General features: G+C 40.6%; 3 protein-coding genes across 5 annotated transcripts in view; 2 read left to right on the top strand and 1 right to left on the bottom strand.

Annotated features, from left to right (window-relative positions):
- LOC105429522 (Wnt oncogene analog 6) overlaps positions 1–22,778 on the bottom strand; it is a 151,560-nt gene that overhangs the window by 127,855 nt on the left and 927 nt on the right. The gene's annotated exons all lie outside the window — the stretch shown is intronic.
- Wnt10 (Wnt oncogene analog 10) lies at positions 505–22,534 on the top strand. 3 transcript variants are annotated; one of them, XR_016139916.1, is made up of 5 exons: positions 505–2,516; positions 9,330–9,583; positions 13,503–13,792; positions 15,617–19,216; positions 19,696–22,534. XR_016139916.1 is itself a non-coding variant. In XM_089079896.1 (5 exons), exons 2-5 carry the CDS (start codon positions 2,410–2,412, stop codon positions 16,130–16,132), a joined length of 1,167 nt encoding a protein of 388 aa, XP_088936022.1. In that variant the 5' UTR covers positions 505–1,332; positions 1,443–2,409; the 3' UTR covers positions 16,133–17,048. The 3 variants fall into 3 exon arrangements, 1 of the variants encoding a protein (XP_088936022.1); XR_016139915.1 differs by having other exon boundaries at positions 19,682–22,534; XM_089079896.1 differs by lacking the exon at positions 19,696–22,534 and having other exon boundaries at positions 505–1,332; positions 1,443–2,516; positions 15,617–17,048.
- The window catches only part of ninaC (STKc_myosinIII_N_like and MYSc_Myo21 domain-containing protein ninaC), a 21,185-nt gene continuing 17,482 nt past the window's right edge, over positions 19,076–22,778 (top strand). The window contains exon 1 of the mRNA XM_089079882.1: positions 19,076–19,216. The gene's annotated coding sequence lies outside the window, so the exon portion shown is untranslated. The remainder of the gene's footprint in view (positions 19,217–22,778) is intronic.

Below are 22,778 nucleotides of genomic sequence, written 5' to 3'. Positions count from 1 at the left end.
AATCGAATATCTATAATTATGACGTAAGATATATATTGATGTAGAGAGAAAGTTAAATAAAGAAAATGAATATTTCACAATATGGTAAACATTCCGAACAAAAATTTAAGTCACCAGTGCCAGCGTATCTGTTGGCTCAAGGGGAGGTATTTTCGGACTATCTGTCGAAAGAATGAGACGAAGCCGCGTCGAAAGCGAGAAAAAGACGGATACGAAGTGGGAGAAAAAGAGGAAAAGAGAGATGCAGAAGCGGCCTATGGTCCACACATTTTTCCATCTTCCTCCTTCTCGCACGCGTTCTACCTCCTCTATTTCTCTCTTTCCATTGCAGACCCTCGTCGTCACGTCGTCCTTGTCTAGGTGGTTCCGTTCGTCTCTCCTCGTCTCTCACACCGAATATCGGGGTGGTGGCCGATGGTGGTGGTGGTCGTGCCCGGATGGTGGTGGTTATGGTGGGGGGGTAGTTGGTTCCTTCGTGCCTATACTGCTCCCTATCTCTCTCCTTTCTCTCCCTATGGGAGGGCGAGGAGGGCCCCCGTAGCCGCGCACTGCGCACCGAGTTCATCATAGACAGAGCGATCTCCCTGACAGCTCCTCGTCGGTCTTGAACAGAGGCGGAATCATCCAGATTCTGTCTATCTCTCCGGCTCTACGGTAGCGTGGTGTCGGTGTCAGCGTACGAAGGAGAGGAGAGTACGGGGATAACGAAAGTGCGTGACCTTCTTCTCGCGTTCCTCGATCGGATGGCTTGTCTCGATCACCACACTTGTTTCAATTCACTGTGCTCCCAGACGCTCGCGAAACTTCTTACTTATTTCCTCTGTCTCAACTGCAGCTTTTTGACAAGCCGCCTTTGATCATGCCCTTTCCTCGACCTCGACGTTAATCTCTTCACCCGGCAACGTGATCCGATCGAACGCATTGACACCTAGAGTCCCTCTCGAAACGAATTCTCTTCTTTCCCTTCCCTCTCTGCCCCAACCGACCCTCCACGTTTTCCTTTTCTGCAATCCTCAAAGCCTCGCCTGACTCTGTCGTCACCGTCTCGTACCGTACATGACGATCGCGGGAAGTTTGCTATTTGACTGTTTACACGAGCGAAGCGAGAGATAGGCGCGGTTACGAGAGAGAGAGAGAAGCAGAGGAAGCCGCAGTGGAAGAAGAAGAGGCGGTGGTTGAGAAGAAAGAGGAAGAGGACCTGTAACTGAGAAATGGGGAAGGGGGAAGACGAGATGGTCCGCGTGCGGGAGGAGTAGGAGGATCCGGAGGGCGACTTTTCTTTTATTTGAGCTTGACACTTCGCCGTGAGCGCACATACACCGGAAGTACCGAGTAAGACATCAAGCTCTTCTCTCTCTCTCTCTCTCTCTCTCTCTCTCTGCCTAAGAGATCGATTGATCCGCCTGGATCTTGCTATCAACGAAAAAAAAAAGAAGAGGAAGGTGAACATCTTTATAGGGTGAAAAGACGATAGAATGTTATCGGATCTTCGAATAGATTTTGCTGAGAAGGGAATCGTGATTTACGGTTTTGAGGTGCAAATTAGATAAAGAATTTGCCCAAAGGCAAGCTATGTCGAAACACTCATCCAGTGCCGAAGAGAATACCAAAGACAGGAATAAAGCGACCGGTGCAACGACTGTAGTGATAGTGATCTCGCCGTATATCTCGACGAAATTTGGAGAACGTTAGGCTACGATTCTTCACGTTTCGTTCTTGGAGAACGACAGTATTTTTCCTCCAAAGATAAGTATAACGAGATTCGTTAATAAAAGTTATCTCAGAAATTTCATTATTTTCTCATCGACAAACCTTTTTAATGGAAACATATGCATAAGTGGCTCGTCAAAGGATAGCGAAGTGTCATTATTAGGCAAACGAAAAGAAAGGTGATTACATGTCGAGAAAGAATCTCGTCAGTGAGCAAGCAAGCCGACGCAATAAGCTGCCACGAGAGTCGGTATCAAGACACATATACGCTCGATGAGTCGTCCAATCGCCGCGGAATATTATTGTCCTGGGGTAGTTTTCGTAACGCACCCTCGAAGCAGCGAAACTGGGAGCTCTCGAATCGTACGGAACGTCAAAGGAGAAGCGCCGGTGCCCGGGGCGAGGAGGAGTCCTCGACGCGTGCCAGGCTGCTGATCACAGGCACCGCGGCGAGAAGAGTAGGAGAGAGACCAGAGAATACAGGAAGAGAAAGAGAAAGGCGAACGTGAGGAGAGAGCGAGAGAGAAGAAGCAAAGGAAAAGGAGAGATAAAGAGCTTCTGCTTCAGCATCATCTCGAACGAGGGATCCTTCCGTTTGGGTGCTAGGGGTGTGCAACCCTGGACAAAGGGTCGCACTCAACTTTTTTAAAGTGTGCAAACCACGCAAAGAAGAGAAGACATTCTCGAGGCGATGACAGGATGCCTCCGCCTCGTACAGAACGTGCATACGAAGGCCCACCATCCAGGATCGCCACCAGGATTGGCCCCACCGTCGCTCTCTTACTGATCCTTTTCGAACATCGCCGGTAAGTTTATCTGTGATTTATAATTGAATCTCTTAAATTTCTTCCAACATTTTAATTATTTGTAAAAACATCACTCAGCTGGCAATCAAAATTATAGTACATATAGTAAGTACTTTTTGTATTTCATATGATTACTATCTTTAGAAATTGTGTTTCATTTCTCTTATTTATTATTTCATATATTACTCACTATATATATATATATTACTCACAATTAATAATGTAGAAAAAAACTTTGTATTTTAACTTTTGTCTCAGTCTAATCATAATAATTAACAAAATAAAATAACAGATTTATATTAGATCTACCGATATTATAAAAACCAATTTTATTACACTAATAATATCAAAGAAAATAATTTCTTCTCAAATTAAGAAATTTTTTTTAATTTTAATTTTAAAAAATGAAAAATTAGAGCATAACATATCTTTCTTGCATTCTCAGATATACAAAATTTAAAACATAATCGAATAAGTCGAATAAGAAAAAGAGAGGTCAAGCGAGATACTTTACACAGCGTCTGTTCGTATTAAATTTATGGTGCATCGCGGCGCAAAATAAAGCATGTGTCATTTTTAAATGCAAATGTGCAAGTTCGTTAACATGTTGATTACATGTTTTCCCATTCACTGTATCATCGCCAATTTGTTTTCGCTTAACTATCTTATCCGCCCTTCATGATTGATTAGCAGTACACGTCTACGATCCTTGAAGTATCCTTCTCTTGTCCTCTTCGTCTCCTTTCTTCCCCTTGACTTTGCACTCAGCATCGCCGTGAAAACACTCTTCCGGAGAGCTCGTTCTCCACCTCCGTACCACCTCGGTCCACACGATACTCCGATGCGCCGCGATGCACCATAATGCAGACGTCAAAACGTCACTCTCGCCCGCTTTGTCCGTTCGTTGCGACGGAGCGCTACAAATCGTGAACTCGCTTACGAAATGCACGTTGTCCACCGCGCGATGGAAAGTACACGACAATGTCATGGGACAACCGAGGAGAAGCTGCAACGAGCAACGGGCTCGCCGTGTCTAATTTCGTCGAGAAAAATTTACGAGCGCGGTAGCACAGGCGACTTCTTCATCGCCTTTTTTCCATGATGCACCTTCTGTGCTCCTGACAACCTCTTCTCTCTTGATTCTCTTTCCTTCTCTCTCTCTCTCTCTCTCTTTCTGCGGAAAGAATCCGTCAATAGGGTGCGCTTCTTCGACCCGGCGGTCGTATCGACGGTTCCATAGAGCCGCACAATGACGAAGTGCAAATAGACCGTTCCAACCGAGCTCCGCATCACGAAGAATGAATCCTGCTGCGAGCTTTATTATAGCTCTCCGTAATACTAATCGCACCTTGTGCAGGATCGTCCTGAACGAATCTTTTTTTTCGCAAAAAGCACACCGATGAAGCGATTTTCAAGTAAGGCAAACGCGTAGATTGAAAAATAGATTGCTTTGATACGACTTTGACAAAGATCGGCAAATGCCTATACAAGATATTTGAGAAAAGTAAAGAATTACAATACAACTAATTCTATGATTATTACAGAATGGTTGGTACTGTCAAGTAAATGGAAAAAGATACACGTATATTTAAGTAAAATTATAAACTCTGGACAGCATTGTTTTTTTTTTAAAGAACTTCTCGATATATAATCTCGATATATAATCACATTTCATTATATTAAAAATATTTCCTTTTATTATCTTACACAACGCTCAAGAGTCTTCCCACGAAGTTATTACATTGATACACAACAGAAGATCGTTGCTTAATAAAACTTATAAAGCTTTCAATCACAGACGCTATAATCGTAAAATCCGGTCTAAAGCGTCAAGTAATTAATTTTATAATCACGGAGTTCACGAGTACTTTCTCGTTTGTCGACATCTGGCATGTGATATCGTGTTCGATAATCGCCAATGATTGGCCACAAGTTCTCGAAATATATATATATATATATATATATACACACACGAACGATTCGTTGTCAATGACTTCGACAGTCTCTCCTCTGAGAATCATGCGCAGCTTCTTGTAAATAATTATGCCTAGCATCCGGGAACAAGACGTGTGCTCGCTCGTGTGAGTGAATTCACACATACGTACGCGCACTTGCACAAGCCAGACTTGCAGGACGGCATTGAATTACGGCTCTGATGATATAATAGTCAATAAACTGGTTCGCGCGCGTCATTAACGTCTTGACACGCGTGCACGCGGCTCTCCCTGATATACGTCGAGGTACGTACATTTTTTGTGTACGATGCAGATTCATCGCGGATAAATCGTAACGAGAGAATGTATGACGATGACAGAGTTTACAATATGCTATGTGAACTCGGCTTTTGCCGAGCTAATGAAATTTATATATGTGTCTGCGTTTTTACACTTTAAAATGTTTTCCAGCTTTGTTAAAACGAGAAAAGATTAAGAATTTCTATAATATTAAATTTTCCAATGGCAGACGCAATTTCTGATTGTGAATTTTTATCGACTGTTAATTTAAAAAATTAAATTGACAATGAATATAAAATAATTCATATGTAATTATATATATATATATAATACTATATTGATAAAGTTCCAGAAGAAATTGAAACTTTATTTTATATTAATTTATAATAAATTAAGCATAATTGACTTTGTAAATTAATTATAATTAAATAATTAATTTTTAAATAACAGATATACAAGTAGAAATTAAAGAAATTATTCCACACACAGAAAGCACAGACATACAACAACTTGTGGCGAAATGATAATTCGCGGTTATTCCACTTGCGGTCTGATAACATTTTCAAGGAATTCATATTATCGAAGAGGAGATAGCGGAATCCCGAATGTTTATTAGCAAATGAAGACTTTGTAATGCTCTATGGGATCGCTAGTAATTGACAAACTAGACGGGAATCCAGTTTTATCGAGAAGTTAGAGGTCGCCATAACTTACGTTAGATACCATCTGCAGAACGTAATTCGCGGCCTATCGCATTCCCGACAATGTACTCGCCGCGAAATCGATTTACTCCCATAAGATCGAGGGAAGAGCGAGGCACCACGATATCTACCGCAGGTATTCTCGCGAGTTGGATCGTGAAGAAAAAAAAAGACGAGTTCTCTCTTCCCACTGGGTATATCCCATTAGACGCGAAATTCCGTACCGTGTTCCTCTTTCATCTCCGTGAGCAGAACGGAAAGGAGGGGGATTAAATAAAACACATGCATCCCCGGCGCCGTTGCCATCTTGGATTCTTCTGCGACCCCTTAGATTATTGCAAAAATGCGGGACATGCACTCGCGTATCTCCTCTCTGATTTGCCCAGCGGATTCTCTGTGAGATCCGCCACTCAAAGGGAAATTAAATTATAATGATCCTTGGTAAAAGCGCAATGCCATCATTTATGCAATAAATCATTTTTTCCGCATTGTAATTATTACTTTAACTTTTCAAAAATATAATTTAGAAAATGCATATAATTCTAAAAATATAGGTATATTCAAAGAGATCACCTTTTAAAAACCTATATGGTAACATTAAACATTAATAATAATTATTCAAATAAATAAACAAATTAATAAACAAAACTTCGCAAGTTCCAACAAACCAGTTGCTTTAAGAGATTCGAATTGAATTAATTGCTTTACGGCGTACCCAGCTTGTTTCTTATTCGCAAAGTGAGATGCATGCACGAACGGAGGAGCCAGGACGAGAGGTAGCGAAAGGAATCTCTTGATACAATCCAACTTCCTCCGCAGGTACGCGGTGTCTTCCGTAATTTGTTGGGGGAGTTAAGATCATTAATCTGCTTTCGGTAGATCATCAATAGCGCGAAAGATAGCAGCGGTGCAACGGTGTACCGGTAATGGGAGCTCTCAATAACCTCCACGACCCTAAAACCCTCTCCCCCTTCCCCATCGTCCTTTCCCACACTACCTAGTATCGCGTTGAGACCTTTTTATTTTTTTTATTATTTCCCCTCCCCTCCCTCTCTCTCTCTCTCTCTCTTCTTTCTCTTCTCCTCTCCTCTCCTGTTTTCTTCTGTCTTCTTCTATCTTCTTCAAGTTGACTGTCGCCGATTTGTTCGTCTTGTTCCTCTTTCCTCGTTCACGCGGGTGCTATACACGCTTTTACTTTAGAAGAAGCTCGTCCGCTAATTTGTACCCGCAGATAACCAAGCGACCCACAGAGAACCTTGCACCCGCCCATGACATCCTGCAAGACCTTACAGCTCCACCGAGAGAGAACCCCTTCGAGAAAAAAATAAACCGCTTCGAAACGCTGCGAGCAAATTAATGATTGTGAAGAAGACGACGGCGATTTTTTTCACGCTGCTGACCAATCTTGAAAGTTCCAATGATCATCGATATATAAAAAACTTTAATCATACATTCATGTATTAATGAGTTTTATTAATTGTTACAACATTATCTGGATATTTTTTAACAGATTGCTGCATGAGAAAAAGAAAACAATTAAAAATTTTTTTAATTTTAAAATATAATTTTCTCTTTTCAATACTAAAATATCATTTAAAACACACTGTAATTTTACTGTAATACATTTTTTGAGAGAAATACTTCATCGAAGAATTGATATTTTCAAAATTTAAAAACCCATTAGAAGGGTTAAAAGCAACAGCTTGAAAAAGTATTAAGTGAATCCAACGGAATTCGATAGAGGAGTCCAATTTGTGGTTTATCATTTACTAACTGTAAACACATCCAGCAGGAAGGAATAAAAAAACCCATGGAAAAAATTCTAACGGTGTATTTCCTCTAGCCTTTTGGCAGTAACAAGAAATAATGACTGGTCTCGCAGCGACAAACGAACAACCCTCATCTCTCTCTTTCTCTCTCGCCGAACCAACGCATGTTTCTGACACACGCGATCCGGACCATATATCGAACACGCACGCACGCACGCATGCATGCTCGCTTCTGCCGTTCTTTTTTTTTTTCACCTCGAAATTAATTAACACCCGGTACGCCGTAATACGCGGCCATTAGGCAGCAGCCGTCGCTTAAGATAGCGCTTTAAGAGCTCTTCTTCCAAGAGATGGATGCCGTTATCACAATCATGCCGGGGGGGGATGGGAACAGAACACAGTGGCGGAAGGTGAATTAGGGGCGAGCGGGGAGGGGTGGGGGCGCTCGGATCCCCCTTCCTCTGCCATCTCTTCTCTTCGTGAGGCGCGCGATGGCAGAAACAGACGGCAAGATAGAAACGGTTTTATCGGCTCTTTGAGAACGTTCGCACCTCTTGACCTCGGTCTCGTAAAACCGAAGGAAAGCGGACGCTCGCGTGCGGTGCACGCGTGCGCGAAAGTGCGCGCCGCACAGCCGCGCGCGACCGTAAAATCGGTGCTCCAGACAGCTGCGATTAGTGCTGCATCGTACAGATTCGGACATACAAGCCGGCTCCAGCTCTCGATATCCCCCCGCACGAGCGCACTTCCATTAGCATTCCGTGTGTGAAATTTAGAAATCGCCGCTTAAAATAAACACCGATACTGTTAGTCATTTAGTCAATTAAAGTAGATTTGTCAGAATGTATTGTCAATATAAGCGGGATATCGAGTCGAAATAAAAGTTTAAAAGAGATATAACGCCATTACTTTTATAATTCGCGAAGAATAATCTCATAAGAATATCGATAGGATTAAATCATTTTAGAAAAGAATATTCAAAAGAGTATACAAGTATTCTTTATCTATACTCATAGAACATCGATGTTTTCTAATATAGTATCTCAATATCGATAATTATTTATATAATGTAATTGCTTGCGCACCGTTATCAGCGAAGAGCTCAACGATAATCAGTTTCGCGAGTTTAACCAGGTGGTGAGCTTGACCGGTTGCTTCCCTGCTTCCGCATGTTGTCACTAATTACACTTGACACATGTTAAACTAATATGTATGTTTATAACCGAGAAGAGAAACAACTGTGACACGAATTCTAACTTGACGACAAATATTTGTAGTTTATTTGTCGTATATTTTTATTTTCGTTAATTTTTATGTAATTTTTATCAAGATTTGACGATGTAGAGACAGATGTAACAAAAAATATATTCAAGTCTAACTTGGCTAAAAAAGTTATTAAAGATAAGACCCAAGATTTCGCAAAAAATCTGTGACGATTTGACATACAAAATAATTTTTATTCTACAAAATATTGCAGTAAAAATGCGATAAAGGAAATGTGTTTTAAGACATATCTGTATTCACCATTTATATTTGATCGAAAACTATTCAAGAAAAGGAAAAAAAGATGATGTATCTTTAAACTTGGTAACTAATCCATAAATGGTCCACGTTCAGTAGGATTGAGAATATAATAACTGGAAATAAAGGAAGATAAAGATTAAGTTTGGAATTAGAAATGGGAAAAGATTATAGAATACCATAAGCACGAGGAATGCCTCTGTTGTAAATTCCCCGGAAGAAAAAATCATTCAAATCAATCGAGTGTATAACTATGAGAAAATCCATACGCGCTATTCAGAACTAGCGATTAAAGCTAAACTTTGAAATTAATTATGCATACTTAATCCGACGTTAAGTTGGAACTTTTTTAAATTATTTCAAAATAACCACGTTAATCGAATTGCGTTATGCAATTTCTGTTAAACGTAAAAGAGGGGAAAAAAGTTGTATTTATTTCACCAAGTATTTTCTAACTTTTAAATGTAATCTCGATAGAAAAGAATCTCGTCTAATTTTACATATTTAGTCATTACGGCGGTGACCTAGTATCTTAACGATAACCGCGTATGGATGACGCGTCAATTATCATTTTGCTACCTTTTTCAGCGCGACTTGTCTAATGAGCAATTCCGTGGATGATTGGGTGAGTGGCAGTGCTGTCGTGTGTAACGGCATTCCGGGATTGACGAAGGAGCAACGCGAGCTTTGCTACAGAAATCCCGATGTTACCGTAACCGCGATCAAGGGGTTGCAAATGGCCATATCTGAGTGTCAGCATCAGTTCATGTGGCACAGATGGAACTGTTCATCCCTCACGCCAAGCAGCAGAACTCAACAGAGCAGCGTCCTTCTTCAACGAGGTACTGAGAATACTTAACGAGCGAAATTATCTGATCAGATCTGAACTCATGATTAATAATCTACCTGTCCGCTAATGGCGTATTAATGTTTCCTGGATCGTTAAATTCGTTTCGGCTCGCGCTATAGATACGCGCTATAAACGAACGAAATATAAGGCCCCATTAAGAAACTAAAGGAATTACCCCATTTTGTGTAACACAAATAATTCTTACAGACAAATATAAATTCGTCTTACTTGTTAGTGAAGTAAAGAAACTATCTAATTAATAGAATTTCTCTTGCTATTAAAATATGAAATGTAAATGCAATTATTATCTAATGAAAAGTATAAGTGGTTAGGAAAAATATAATTTATATAATTTATATTATATCCGAGGCGTACACACTAGTTGCAACAGGATATGTTAAACAACTGAATGTAATTGGAAAATTTCACGGCGATATTTCGCATTGATGGACAAAAATTCTGGACGATTTTTCATCGTGTGATCGTAGCATACAAGTTCCTTGAAGGGTACAAAGTGGAATCTTTTATGACGTCGTTGACGGGACGGCGTAAGCGAGGCGACGCGTTTCCTTAAATCAAAGCGCAACCTACCCGCGGCAGACCCCGAAAACCTGTCCCAATTCCATAAGAAGACCCTGCCCCCACGGTCGGCCTATTCCAGTGTGACATATAAATTCGTCGTGGCGCGTACGTGCGCCGCAAGAGGAAACATATATCGTGTCGGACGAATGCGCGAGAGCGCGACATCGGGCGCACCTGACCTGAAAGCTTAAGCTCGTCCGCAGACCCGGGGGCCCGCTTCTCCTGTCCGGCTCCTCGTTATCTCCTCCCGTGGATCGGGATACGTCTTTTCTTGCTCGCGAGACACAGGAGGGAAGGTGTCGATTCCACGACTTTTTCGAGAATTATGTAAAACGGCCCGTCCGACCGAACGTGGAATCCCAACAAAACTTTCGGAGCTTACCCCTTTACAAATGCAATCCCCCTTTGTCGCGTTTCGCGGAATCGTCTTCAGCAAATTGTCTTCGTTCCCATCGTTATAATTCATTTCAATTTCCAGTAATATCATTTTCCAGTAATATCATTTTATACAAGCGGATTATATTATATCAATTAAGTAAATCTTTGAATTTTTATCTCATAGAAGACATGTTGTTTTTTTTTTTGTTCTACAAATTTGCGTCATTCGCACATACGCGCAACAAAAACTCCTTTTATAAAAGTTTTTGTTGCGCGCGAAAAAGATTCGCGATTCGCTGATTATCCGTAACATTGGCAACAACTAATCGGCTGTTATTAGATTTTGGTTCTCGAGTCAGAGGGCAATAGCTTCCGAGAACTAACAACCACTGTCCCTTTTTAAGATATCGGTGGCCAGGTGGAGAGATGGCCCGCGATCATTTGAGAAATCCACCGTGTCAAATTGGGGCCTCGGGTCCGGCATCTCAAGAAGAGCCGTTTTGTAGCTAAGTCACTCGGACACGGTTCTCTTGCCCTCTCGTTGCTCTCAACGCTCCCTATTCCCTGCCCTCCTCCTCCCCCCCCCGCCCTATCCCTCGGCTTCTCTCGCCTATCGTCACAATTTCGTCGGACTTCAGCAAAACGACTTAATGTATTATGAAAAGTACACGAAACCGATCTTCGACCGCCTCGACCGAAGCGTAGAGCCCACACAAGAAGACCGAACCGCTGTCGCATTGCCCACGCCATAACGACTGGATTTATAGATATAAATATGAAAACGTCTAACATCGAAATGAAAGTTCCTTTTTCTATTTTCAAGATTACTGGCTCAGGTCACTTCCTTTTGAATAGCGAATTCTAAAGCATCAAAGTATTCATCAAAATAAACTCGGACTTAACTATTGTACTCATCAAGAGAGAGACTCTTCATTATAAAAGCAAAAACGAAGATTAAGTTTAGACAACAATTATGAGCCAATTCTGTCCATTTTCCTCCCGTATTAACTAAAGAGTAGCCGATCACTCGTACAACTATTAAAATAAAAATTATTTCGTTAATTAAACAAATGTTGTTTTATTTATATTTCCATATTTTGAAGACATGAAAATATCTTCTCGTATCTTCAGAGTTGCTGTTTCGCTGGAGGTTAGATGTGCTCTTAGGAATCTTTTCCGAGTGCTTTATTGAATTATTTGAACGTAATTTGAACGTAAAAATAGTGCAATGCACCATATCGCTATATCAAAACTGTTATCACAAAAAACGAAGAGAACCAAAAAGACCGTTGCACAGTTTTCAGAGTTCTTCCCTAACTTCCACTTTGGGTTCTTCACTATCCAAAGAAAGGAAGGACATACAACTACAGAGGATTTATTACGCACTCCTTCCATCCTTCTCGCTGTCGAGAAACAATGATGGTCTCGCGACACGGTAGCTATCTGCATTATAAAACAATTGCTGACAATAGCCGTATATAGCAAAAGCTTCTCCCACCATAAGATCGCATAAATAAAGGAGTATCGTATCGTATCTTATGCCATCGGAAGATATATATTTCTTAGCATCAAGAGTATCTGCGACGTCAGGTCGCAATATCGAGTTCAATGTGCCGAAAACAAGCGGAACCATTCTGGTTTTCATTCACCATGTTCCTATCGACCTGTGAAATCTCTGAAAAAATGGTGCGATCCACGTTCAAAAGCGACTTTCAGAGAGAATTCAGAAAGCAATCTCTTTAATGTCGAAGGTGGTCGACAAAGAGTGACATAATCAACGACCAGTTGTCCGATAGTCTTTTATACTGATCGATCAAATGGATCCATTTCGAATTGATGACAACCAAAAAGATCTGTTATTAACATTTATAACTTGCATTGCATTTAGCCATGTTTTCCTTCTCTCCAAATCTTACGAAAATACACGCGAGTAATGTTTACAGTACATTATTTTATTTCAATCTCAAAAAATTAATATCTACTTATAAATATACTTATAAATATTCGAGTAAATATTCAAAAAGTAAAAACTATAAAAAATTATGTAACGAAAATATATATGTTGTCGGAATTAAAAATTTAAACGTTGAAAATCGAAAAGGTTAGAAGTTTTCGTTAGAACCCGTTATGTTGCTAACTTAAGTTAAAAGGTGCCTTACGGCGTTTCGCGATTTTCGCGTGGAATCGGGCGAGAAATCGCGATTTGTCCGCAGATTTCTCCTCGCGGTGACGCAGTTTGGCATCGTATCGCTTCGGGCACCCCGTCGCGAGATCGTTTATACATGCGGACAGTGGATGCCCGCCGGCCGCCGCTGCTGATGGCCGCACTTTGTTTTGACGGACGGCTGAATAATCTACCTCTGAACTGCGTCTGATGGCTGTCTGTCTGTCGGCCCATCGTTTCGTTCTGTCCCGAACTCGCTACTGAAGTTCCTTCTACGGAAGCTCGGCTTCCCCGGTGTCCCGCTGCCCCGCTGTTTCATGATCTCTCTCCTTCATCCGCGAGGGGAGAGGAGAGAGCGAACGCGATATCGCGGTCTTGCGTATATTATCCACGTCGTGCTCGTTGATTGTCATTGACAGCGACCAGCAATCCGCTAACGGAGACAACTGAAGTACAGGTGTCTTTCAGATGCCTCAATACGTCCTATCTCAACTACACGTACCTAATGATCTCGATTCCGTTTTACCATCGCACTATCATTTACATCGAGAGATTAATGCGTCATATACTAAACATATACTAAACGATAAATTAAATAATTTTATTCTATTTGTGATCTTAAAATTTTCTTTAATATTTCAACATTTTAGTCTGAGAAAATATCAAAAGATACAAAAACCCCCCTACAAGAAAGATCGCGATACTTTTGTATATTAGTTTAACACCTTCAGCGGAACAGACGTGAAATGAAATGCGATGATCGATGATCGATCATATTTTATTACAGGCTACAGAGAAACGGCGTTTGCCTACGCGATTTCAGCAGCTGGCGTGGCTCATAACGTGGCTCGTGCCTGCAGCATGGGTCGCCTGCTCTCCTGCAGCTGCGATCCTTCGAGTTATACGGATAAAACGCCAACGACGTCCAATGCCAGAGACGTCCAATGGAAGTGGGGTGGCTGCTCCCACAATCTCGAATACGGCATAGAATTCTCGAGACAGTTCCTAGACATGCGGGAGAAAGCCGGCGACATACAGTCTACGGTGAATCTACATAATAATCAAGCTGGTCGTCTAGTAAGTATTACTTTCGCAACTTCGACATCGTTGAACTCCGGATATGCAAATATATTTGTTAACGAGAAAATTGATGTATTACATATCCTATTTATCCCATCCATTTTCTCCCATAATAGATTTTTTTTATTTTGCGTTCCAATGCGCATCTTAAAGTATATTAGAAAAAAAAATATCTATAATATTAAATATAAAAAAATAAAATAGTATGAATAAAATATACTCTGATCTGAGAAATATTATACAACAACACTGTTGTTTTTTCATATACTGTATAAGATTTATGAAAACAGATAACATCGAAATTTGAGATGTAATTATCTATCTTTTCTGCAATTTAGCTTTTGCAATTAAATTAAAAGAAATTGCTAATCATTTAACTATTTGATTTCTTGCTTATTTTAACTTTCCTTTATATTGCCTTTATTCTCGTATAAAACTTTTTCTAGCGATATTCCATTTGATGTATCATTAGTTTTATATACATAAGGTACATGTGCGCAAACGTTGAACATCGATCTTATCGATGGAGAAAGCTGAGCTATATTTTAACATAGGTTGTTACAGCGGAATTATCGTCTTATAGTAGTCATCGTGTATATACAGGATCCCACGATAAATGATGAGCCGTCTTAAAGCAGACGCGCACAAGAAATAATATACCGTTAAACGGTCGGCGGGGAATCTCGAGAGGAAGCGAACTCGCAATCGCGTGCCGCGTCCGTCCGCGAATAATGTAGCGCGCACGCCGTCGTGCGTGGATTCGTGAGAGAGCTTCAAATTATCCTGCGCGTGATTCGGCTCTCTTCGTCTTTCCTTCGTCGTTCTACCTTTCCTCCGGCTTTTACTTTTTAGCGATGCGCAGTCTTCTTCCTTCCCTCCCATTCCTGCGATAAAAGGACGAAAAAGGAGCTAGAATGAAAGATGAACAGAGAGAGACAGACTGAAAGAGAAAAACGGAAAGAGAAAGAACAATAGGGAAGAAAAGGAGGGGAGAGAGAGAGAGAGAGAGAGAGAGAGAGAGAGAGAGAGAGAGAGAGAGAAGTCTTCTCCTCTCCTTCATGGACCTCTCCACGCTCGCTCTCTCGCCTCGACGTTATTAAGACGAAGCCTCGGGCTGGACCACCCAGCCGTAGACTCATTAACTGTTTTGTACGCGACACCTCTTTGTTTAAAAGAAACTGGGCCCTCCCTTTCTCCCCTCTCCTCCTTTCTTACCCTCTTGACCACCCTGCGCACCCTGCGCATCCGAGCGACTCGTACCTGTTTGTACAGCGTGTTAGAACCGGCGTTTTTCATCCAACCTCGCAACAGCGGCATCGCGGATATCGCAATCTGAGAGAAAGATTCGATTCCGCCCGCCTTGTCCGCTGGACCGAAGGCCCCGCACGAAAAAGAGAGCCCGACTATGGCAACCATAAATGAAAAAGTCGATTGACCGTTTTGTACAAAGTCAACCGACATGGAAGCAACTTTTTAGCACGACTTTGTCGCGCAGAACAATCGGTGTACAGAGCGTTCTTCAGATTGGCTGTAGTTGACCACAGTTTCTCTTTATAGATTCTTAAACCAATTTGGGATTGATTTGAAATTGATTTGCAATTTATTCGACAAAAATGTGAAATGTTTTTAAATAACCACTAATCAATATACAAAAATATAGAAATTTCATTTAAAAAGATTTTAAAAAAGCCACCACTTTTTCAATATTTTATAAACGTTATGTTATAAATATTTTTTATAAATATAACAATGATAGACGTCGCATTTTTAATTTTGCTTTCATTTTACGTGACGTCATGAATCATTCCGACGTGATTACAGGCATTGGCGAGCAACATGCAGATGCGCTGCAAGTGCCATGGAATGTCTGGGTCGTGCGAGTTGAAAACCTGCTGGAAAATTGTACCGGACTTCCGAGTGATCGGAAAGACGCTGAAGGACCGTTTCAGAAACGCCGTATTGGTGACGCAGACCAATCTAGGCAAGGTGACACCGTCAAACAGAATCCGAGGATCGCGTCGGAGGCAGCGACAGAGGAAGCATCGCGGAGGCGGCCGTAGGAGGAAACTCCGCGATCTTCCGAAGCAGCTGTATTACTATCAAAAATCGCCAAACTTCTGCGAGCGAGATTCGACGATTGACATCGCCGGCACCGTCGGTCGCAGATGCAACAAAACCAGCACCGGTGGGGACGGATGTGCCAGTCTGTGTTGTGGCAGAGGCTACAACGTGGTGCGACAGCGGCGAACGGAGCGTTGCAGCTGCAAATTCCACTGGTGCTGCTTCGTACAGTGTCAAAATTGTACGGTGGAGGAGTGGATTACGGTTTGCAAATGAAATGGAATGAGAAAGCGAGAAAGGGAGTGTCTAAGACTGATGGAAATCGACATCAATTTTTTTCCTTTTTGTTTCGCGATCGAATCGAAGAGGAAATTAGCTCCGGAGATTTGCCGAAGATTTGCACGCAGCGAGGCTATTTGTGTTCGCAAAAATCGTAAGTCGATAGGGTTAATAATACGATTCTTATTGGAATCGGGATTAACAGGTACAAATTCTTCCTGGACAATCACGATATCGAAATGGATCTACTGACCATCTACTAACATCGAATTTCTGCGAACGTAGAAAGATAATAATTCTTGTTAGCAAAATGAAATCTGATTTCTACGAGAATTAAAGAATCTTGAAAAATGCAATTGTAATTATTAATTCAATTTTCTACTCGTCGATGTGTTATTTGCTTTTTTTTTAAGCAGTCTTTATGACACGATTGCGCTTTTCATGAGAATTCTTCATTCTCATTATGAAAAGAGAAATTTTTACGCAGAATATTATATATTATCGAAAAATCCAATCTCGAATTTCGATTTTTGATGTAGAATACGACGTAAAACTGACTGATATAAATTACGCTCGTTCATGGAAATTATACTTCGATTTATTAATAATTTTTAAACGATTGGATTGAATGTAGCGGAAAAGTATAAATCAATCGCGAGATATTCAATCGTGTTAGAAGAAGATTTGCGCAGATTATTCCGTAATGACGCAAGTATAATATAAAATGGTCCATAGGCTAAGTAAACTTATAATTTATTTATAACGCTCTATTTAATTAATATTTAATTTTAACTTCTACGTGACACTGTAACACCTCCAGCACAGTATTATTAGACAAAACGCGCGTCCTGTTCGATGGACACGATTGTACACAATTTAATAATGCGCGTACAATAAAGAGAGTTCCTTCAAATATCATGTTATCGTATCCATTTTCAGATGATTTTGTCAAATTATTACAACCAAATAATATTTTTATTTTCAGAGAGTATTTCTCTCCAATTGCTTTCCAACTACTCGAACCAATAAAATTATATGCGACCTTCTTTTGAATTGAGCACTGTCATAAATAAATGCGCTGGAAACTTGGAAAGATTTATACCAATCTCATCTTTACATGGAAAAAAGCGCATTTAATCTAAGCCGCGAAGTTTCTAACCATTAAAACTAATTGTCTTATCACGTCATTCCTAATTATACTTCTGTCCGACAACACGTTTACATTACTACTGTCACAGATATTACACAACATCATCTAATTACAAGATTTAAGTTTTGCCACATCATCAATGATTTGTTTTTCATAACAGGATTACATGAAAAAAAATGCGAGAACATCGAAAGATTATGTATATACGTTTTACGATTTAATTTATTTAAAAAAAATTCGCTACAAGTCTTTCTCGAATTAGTAAAAATTACTCCGACATTTAAACGTTTGATATTCTTATGACACGAATTTGTGGTTCTCCATTACAACTCTGTGACATTCAAACACGGAAATCGATTGTCACAAACACAAGCGAAAGATTATCGAGTTATTTCCGTCCACACAAGCCGTAAAGAAGATAATTACTTTTTTTATAAGCTCCCGGAGATATCGGCGCGTAACAAACTGTTTAAGTTGATGACTGTTAAGCAAAGTGATACTTTTACCGTCCGCGGTAAAATGTCGAAATCCAAGGAAATCCTCGCGAGACAAGAAGGAGCGGCATCCGCATTAACTGCACGGTCCCGCGAATGGCGAGCGGCTCCCTTTGACGGCGACAGCAACCAGGACGACCCTGAAGAAGCCGCGATAAAGCGCATTAATCGCGCGCGCGCTGCTACCCCACCGGGAGATCTTTTTCCAAGGCGCATCGATCCGAAGAACGAGACTAGAAATGAACGTGCGCACGTAGAACGCAACCGTTTCTCTTATTTCTCTCTCCTTCCTTTTCTTCATTTACCTCATTAGCGGACTAATTCCTAATGACTGACACGGTACACGGTGTTCCTATAGTATTTCAAAATTAATGCTTCTAATAATTCTTCGAGATAAGAAATGTTTTAGATCTGAGAAATTGTTTATCTAAGAATAATTAAATTCTTATTTTTATAGAATAATATAAACTCTTTCTCGTGTAACTATTAACAAAAAAAATAAGGAAAAAGATTTTTTATAGTATAACGATATATATTGCTGTAATAACAAAAATGTGCCCTTTCCGTATAAGATTTATTGTTCTTTTATTTTTTTACTACAAGTAAAATTATTTCAAAGCATTATTCTATCATTCACAATAAACCTAAAATTATGAAAGTATTAAATAATTACTTTCTCTCACACGAATTCTATGAATAAAGATGTCTACAAAAGATAAGCCAAAGTATTGAAAAGCGTCATTGTACGCAGCAAACTTACTAAGTAGAAGAAATTCTCGATTCGAATGAACAATTTTAAAAGCCTGAGAGAAGGAAACGAGGGAGAGAGATTATCCGCGCACCCCAGACAATTCGCGATAAGACTTACAATTAGAGTAATCCTTATAACAATATGACAAATGAAAGAAAGTATAGGAGAGAGAAGAATAGAGTAGCGAAAATGTCTGGACGGCAGTTTAGCGAATGAAATCAATAAGCTAACAGGCTTGCTCGGAGTTAGATAGTTAGCTAATTAAGTCGGCATTATTGGATCATGGAAGCCAAGCATCGCGCTCGCATCCCTCGTACGCCGTGGCCATCACCCCACACGGATGCGTCGTAGTACACTTAGTAGTACACTTTAGTCGTGCTGGCACTGCAAGGGTGGACGCCGCGGGGCCTGCACGACCTGCCAGACGCGGGTTTAATTAAAAGTGAATTCCGTGCGGGATGACTTGAGAGAGAGAGAGCGGCGTCCCTTATGTAAGTAAGTACAATTTTCGCGCGCCCTCCTTTCGTCGCGTCACCACGTCTACCGCGAACGCGAGAAATAACGAAGTTGAGGAGTGACGGATATGAAGAATAACATACGAGGAGAAGGTGTAACCTGTATTTGAAGAACAAAACGGAATGTGTCGAGATTGAGCTTAGCTGGACTATTTGACAATACGCGTGCAGGTAATTATTTTTGCTGTTTTTATTCTAATGATAGAAAAAAATATTATGTGATAATCGACGACGATTAGTTAGAAAGGCTTGATAAAAGATAAACGTTTAGTTTGAATTTATTGCATATATTGTGATTTTCTCATATTTGCATTTTTCTTGAAAACTAATCGTTTATAATATAAAATAAACACACTGCCAATATCCGAATATATATGTATAATATGATATAGTAATAATGTAATTTTTATTCTCCAATTTTTAAAGACTAAGAAAGTATTTGAATAAAGCAAGTAATAGGAGAAAAATATTATTTGATGTGCTTTGTATTTTATAACATCTTTGAAATGTTGGAGCAAAATTTTGCTATATTGTGCTATAAAAATAATAAAATTTACATTAAGAAAAGTGGATTATCCACATACATATACGACTTCTATGTAATGATATACGAAAGTATCCATACCCTGTTTATAGATATTTCATGACAGGTATTATTTCGAAGCGAAGCAAGAGAAAAGTCGTATATCTGTCGTATTGGCATTTGTGACATCGACATTATTAAAACGAGTAAAGAAACGAAATAAAGGAGAAAAAACCGAAGAAAGGCTGAGGCAATTCTCGCACGAGCACAAAAAATATACTGGAAGGTTAAATGTTACATGAGCTTCGGCGAAGAGAAGAGCAACCAGGTTCCCGGTATCAATTAGCCCGCTGACGGAAATAGCATATGGTCGTCGAGATTTTTCGAGACGAGAACGCGAGAACTGCAACACCTCAGGCTCGGAATCTACGAACAGGTTGACACTTTATCTGCCGAAAGCATCGATCGTTGAGGCATCCGTAAAAGGGGCAAGGCGCGAAGCAAGAAAGGCCTGCATAAAGAGTCCCGCCTTCGAGATATATGCGTTTCTACGCCGCGAGTAGTTCGAATCAGTACGCGAAAAGACACGATCTGCGCACGATATATTTGCTTCTTTGCCAATGCCTAGATCAAGAAGAGAAAAAAAGATCCAAATTACAAAGGAAAAATTTTAGAAAGAGACGAAAAAGAAAATATCTTAGAAATAAAACAAATAATCGCGCTAATTTCGCGAATCGCTACGTCAATCGAGCAATAATTTACCATATCTAAGATCCATTTTGAGACTAAGCTCAGCTCAGCTAGGTATTTTAATCGCGGTGATAGTAATCGATCGCGAAAAGAAAGCAAAGGGAGTAAACGATTAATGACGCCACGGCGTGTATAAGTGCGCAGTTCTTGCACAGGCACGGGAGAAAGACGCGAGCGAGCCGCTTGTCAGCGGTTCACCAGCGGTGGCTTTCCAGCGGGAGGAGTGCCGAACCCTTTTCAACTGGTCCCGGATCCGATCGGACCCGACGACGTTCGTTTTCGGTCCCTTGTCCCCCCTCTCTCCTCTTTTTTCTTCTACCACTCTACTACCGTTGCCGTTTCTTCCCAGGGATTCGCGGTGCTAACATTCCGCCGTGGCAGGCGACCGTCCTCCAGGCCGAACAGATATCAACTTTCCCACAGCTGCTTTTTCGAGAACGGAATGCGCGATTTCGCAGAAATGCAGAAACGAACGTCGGGAAGCTGATCGATCTCTATACCCTCTCATCTCACGTCGCTCGATCACGTGGAAAATGCAAATAGAGATTGCAACAGATCAGGGGCAATTACATCTCGCCGTTACTTTGCGCGTATCGGTAATATTGCCGATCGATCTCAACAACGTTACTCAACAACGATTAGATTTAATTTCTGGAATGCCATGGATTGGGTTTGGCCTTGCCAATTACCATCATCTTTGAAAAAAAAAAAAAAAAAAAAAAAAAGGAAAAAAGAATATAATCAGCACTATGGTAATATCTTCTCAGCGATGGCGACGCTGGAAACTTACAGGGGAATCAAGAACAGCATTTATCTAATGATAGTAATAATAAGTCTTCTCGAGAAGTAGCGATTATTCAAATCAGTTTTCCATGAAGCAATGTAAACGGAGAGCGGGCATCAATTTCTCGGAAAGGAGCAAAGCCAGAAAAGAAGATCAGATTGCGAGCTCATCCCTATTAACACATGCCTCGCAATGGTTCCTCGTACATATCGCGCGAAACTTTCTCACAACGTATGTACGTTTCGTTGTCCCGCGGTTCTTCCTTCCTTTTAAAGAGCGCGGACTTGAGTTCGAATCACGCTTGTTTAATACGCAGAGGAGGACGAGCCGAAGAGAGCGAGAAGGAGCGGCTGAAAGACTGGTGATGGACCGAGTGACGCGGAAAACTTTTTTCTGAAATCACGAGGATCTCTGTCCACGTCTACCTTCTCCTCTTCCTCCTCCTCCTCCTCCTCCTCCTCCTCCTCACCCCTTCTTCGTTGTCTCGCGGCGTGCAGTCGAGCATCAATAATTTAGCGCCCCACCGTATCAATAAACTTGCACCGGCATCGGTGCAAAGGGAAAAAAAAGGTGACGCAGGACAAGCTCAGAACGAAGAGGGAAGGTGCAAAGGGGAGAGGCAGAGGTAGGAAGACCCTGGAGGACGCCTGGGAGTAACGGAGGGAGGCGAAGAAGATGGAGGATGGAACTGTGAACGTCCTCCCGGATGGAATAACTTTTCTTACGGCTGTTCACATATAGTCAGTGACGCGCCGTCCTCTCGCTCGAGTCCCTCTCCTTCCCTCCGACTCGATTACAAGCGACAAGAAGCGGCATTACACGGGACACGCCGCGCCGACAAATCGACAGATTATGCTGGACGGGCGCCGACCTACCGGGAATAAATGAATTGGCTAACGACGTGACTCCTCTCTTTTCTCGCCCTGCGTGCTCGGCAGCTTCCTTGCCAACCTGCATTGTCAAGGATTTACACGAGTTCGCGGAGATCCGAGGATACGTGTCAAGGAAACGGCGAATCGATTTTTTACAGGGATTCTTGAAGGTGTGGACGCTCAATTTACGATAAAATGACGAAACATGTAATTAAATTGGCTGAAGCGATAATGCATTCAAAAATGATTATCAAAAACTTGGATTACACAAATCATCCACAAATAGCATTTTTTTTTAATAAAATGTTAAAATTATTAAAAATAAAACCATAAGAAATATTCTCTTATTTATAAAATCTTACACATGTATCGTGTTTGATAGTGAAACTGAATGGTAATCCAATTAGAAATGGCACACTTTCATGAAGCTTATCAACTGCATTCTTAAGAACCAAGAGAAGAGAAAATGAAAACAATTGGAATAACTTATAAATGGATTACACTAAGGCATAAAATATCACAAGAAAAACATTTAAAAATAAGTTGCCAAAAGAAAATAATCTATCGTTGATTATATATTTTTCCAAATTCTTTACTATTTTACACACATATGCAAAATATTTATTGTTGTCAAAATATTTTGTTCAAAATATTTTAGTTAAATCGTGATTTATGTGCGATAGATACCAGAAATATTCAACATTTTACAATCATAGAAGTTTTAGAATCTCGACATATTCGAGAAATAAATTGCAAACTGAAGTTTATTACATTTTTATGACAAGTTCGTACTTATCAAAATAT

The sequence above is a fragment of the Pogonomyrmex barbatus genome, unplaced genomic scaffold, assembly GCF_055798465.1.
Source record: "Pogonomyrmex barbatus isolate J1 unplaced genomic scaffold, ASM5579846v1 scaffold3, whole genome shotgun sequence".
Lineage (NCBI taxonomy): Eukaryota > Metazoa > Arthropoda > Insecta > Hymenoptera > Formicidae > Pogonomyrmex > Pogonomyrmex barbatus.
The sequence above is the reverse complement of the archived record's forward strand: the minus strand, read 5'-3'. Positions and strand labels throughout refer to the sequence as shown.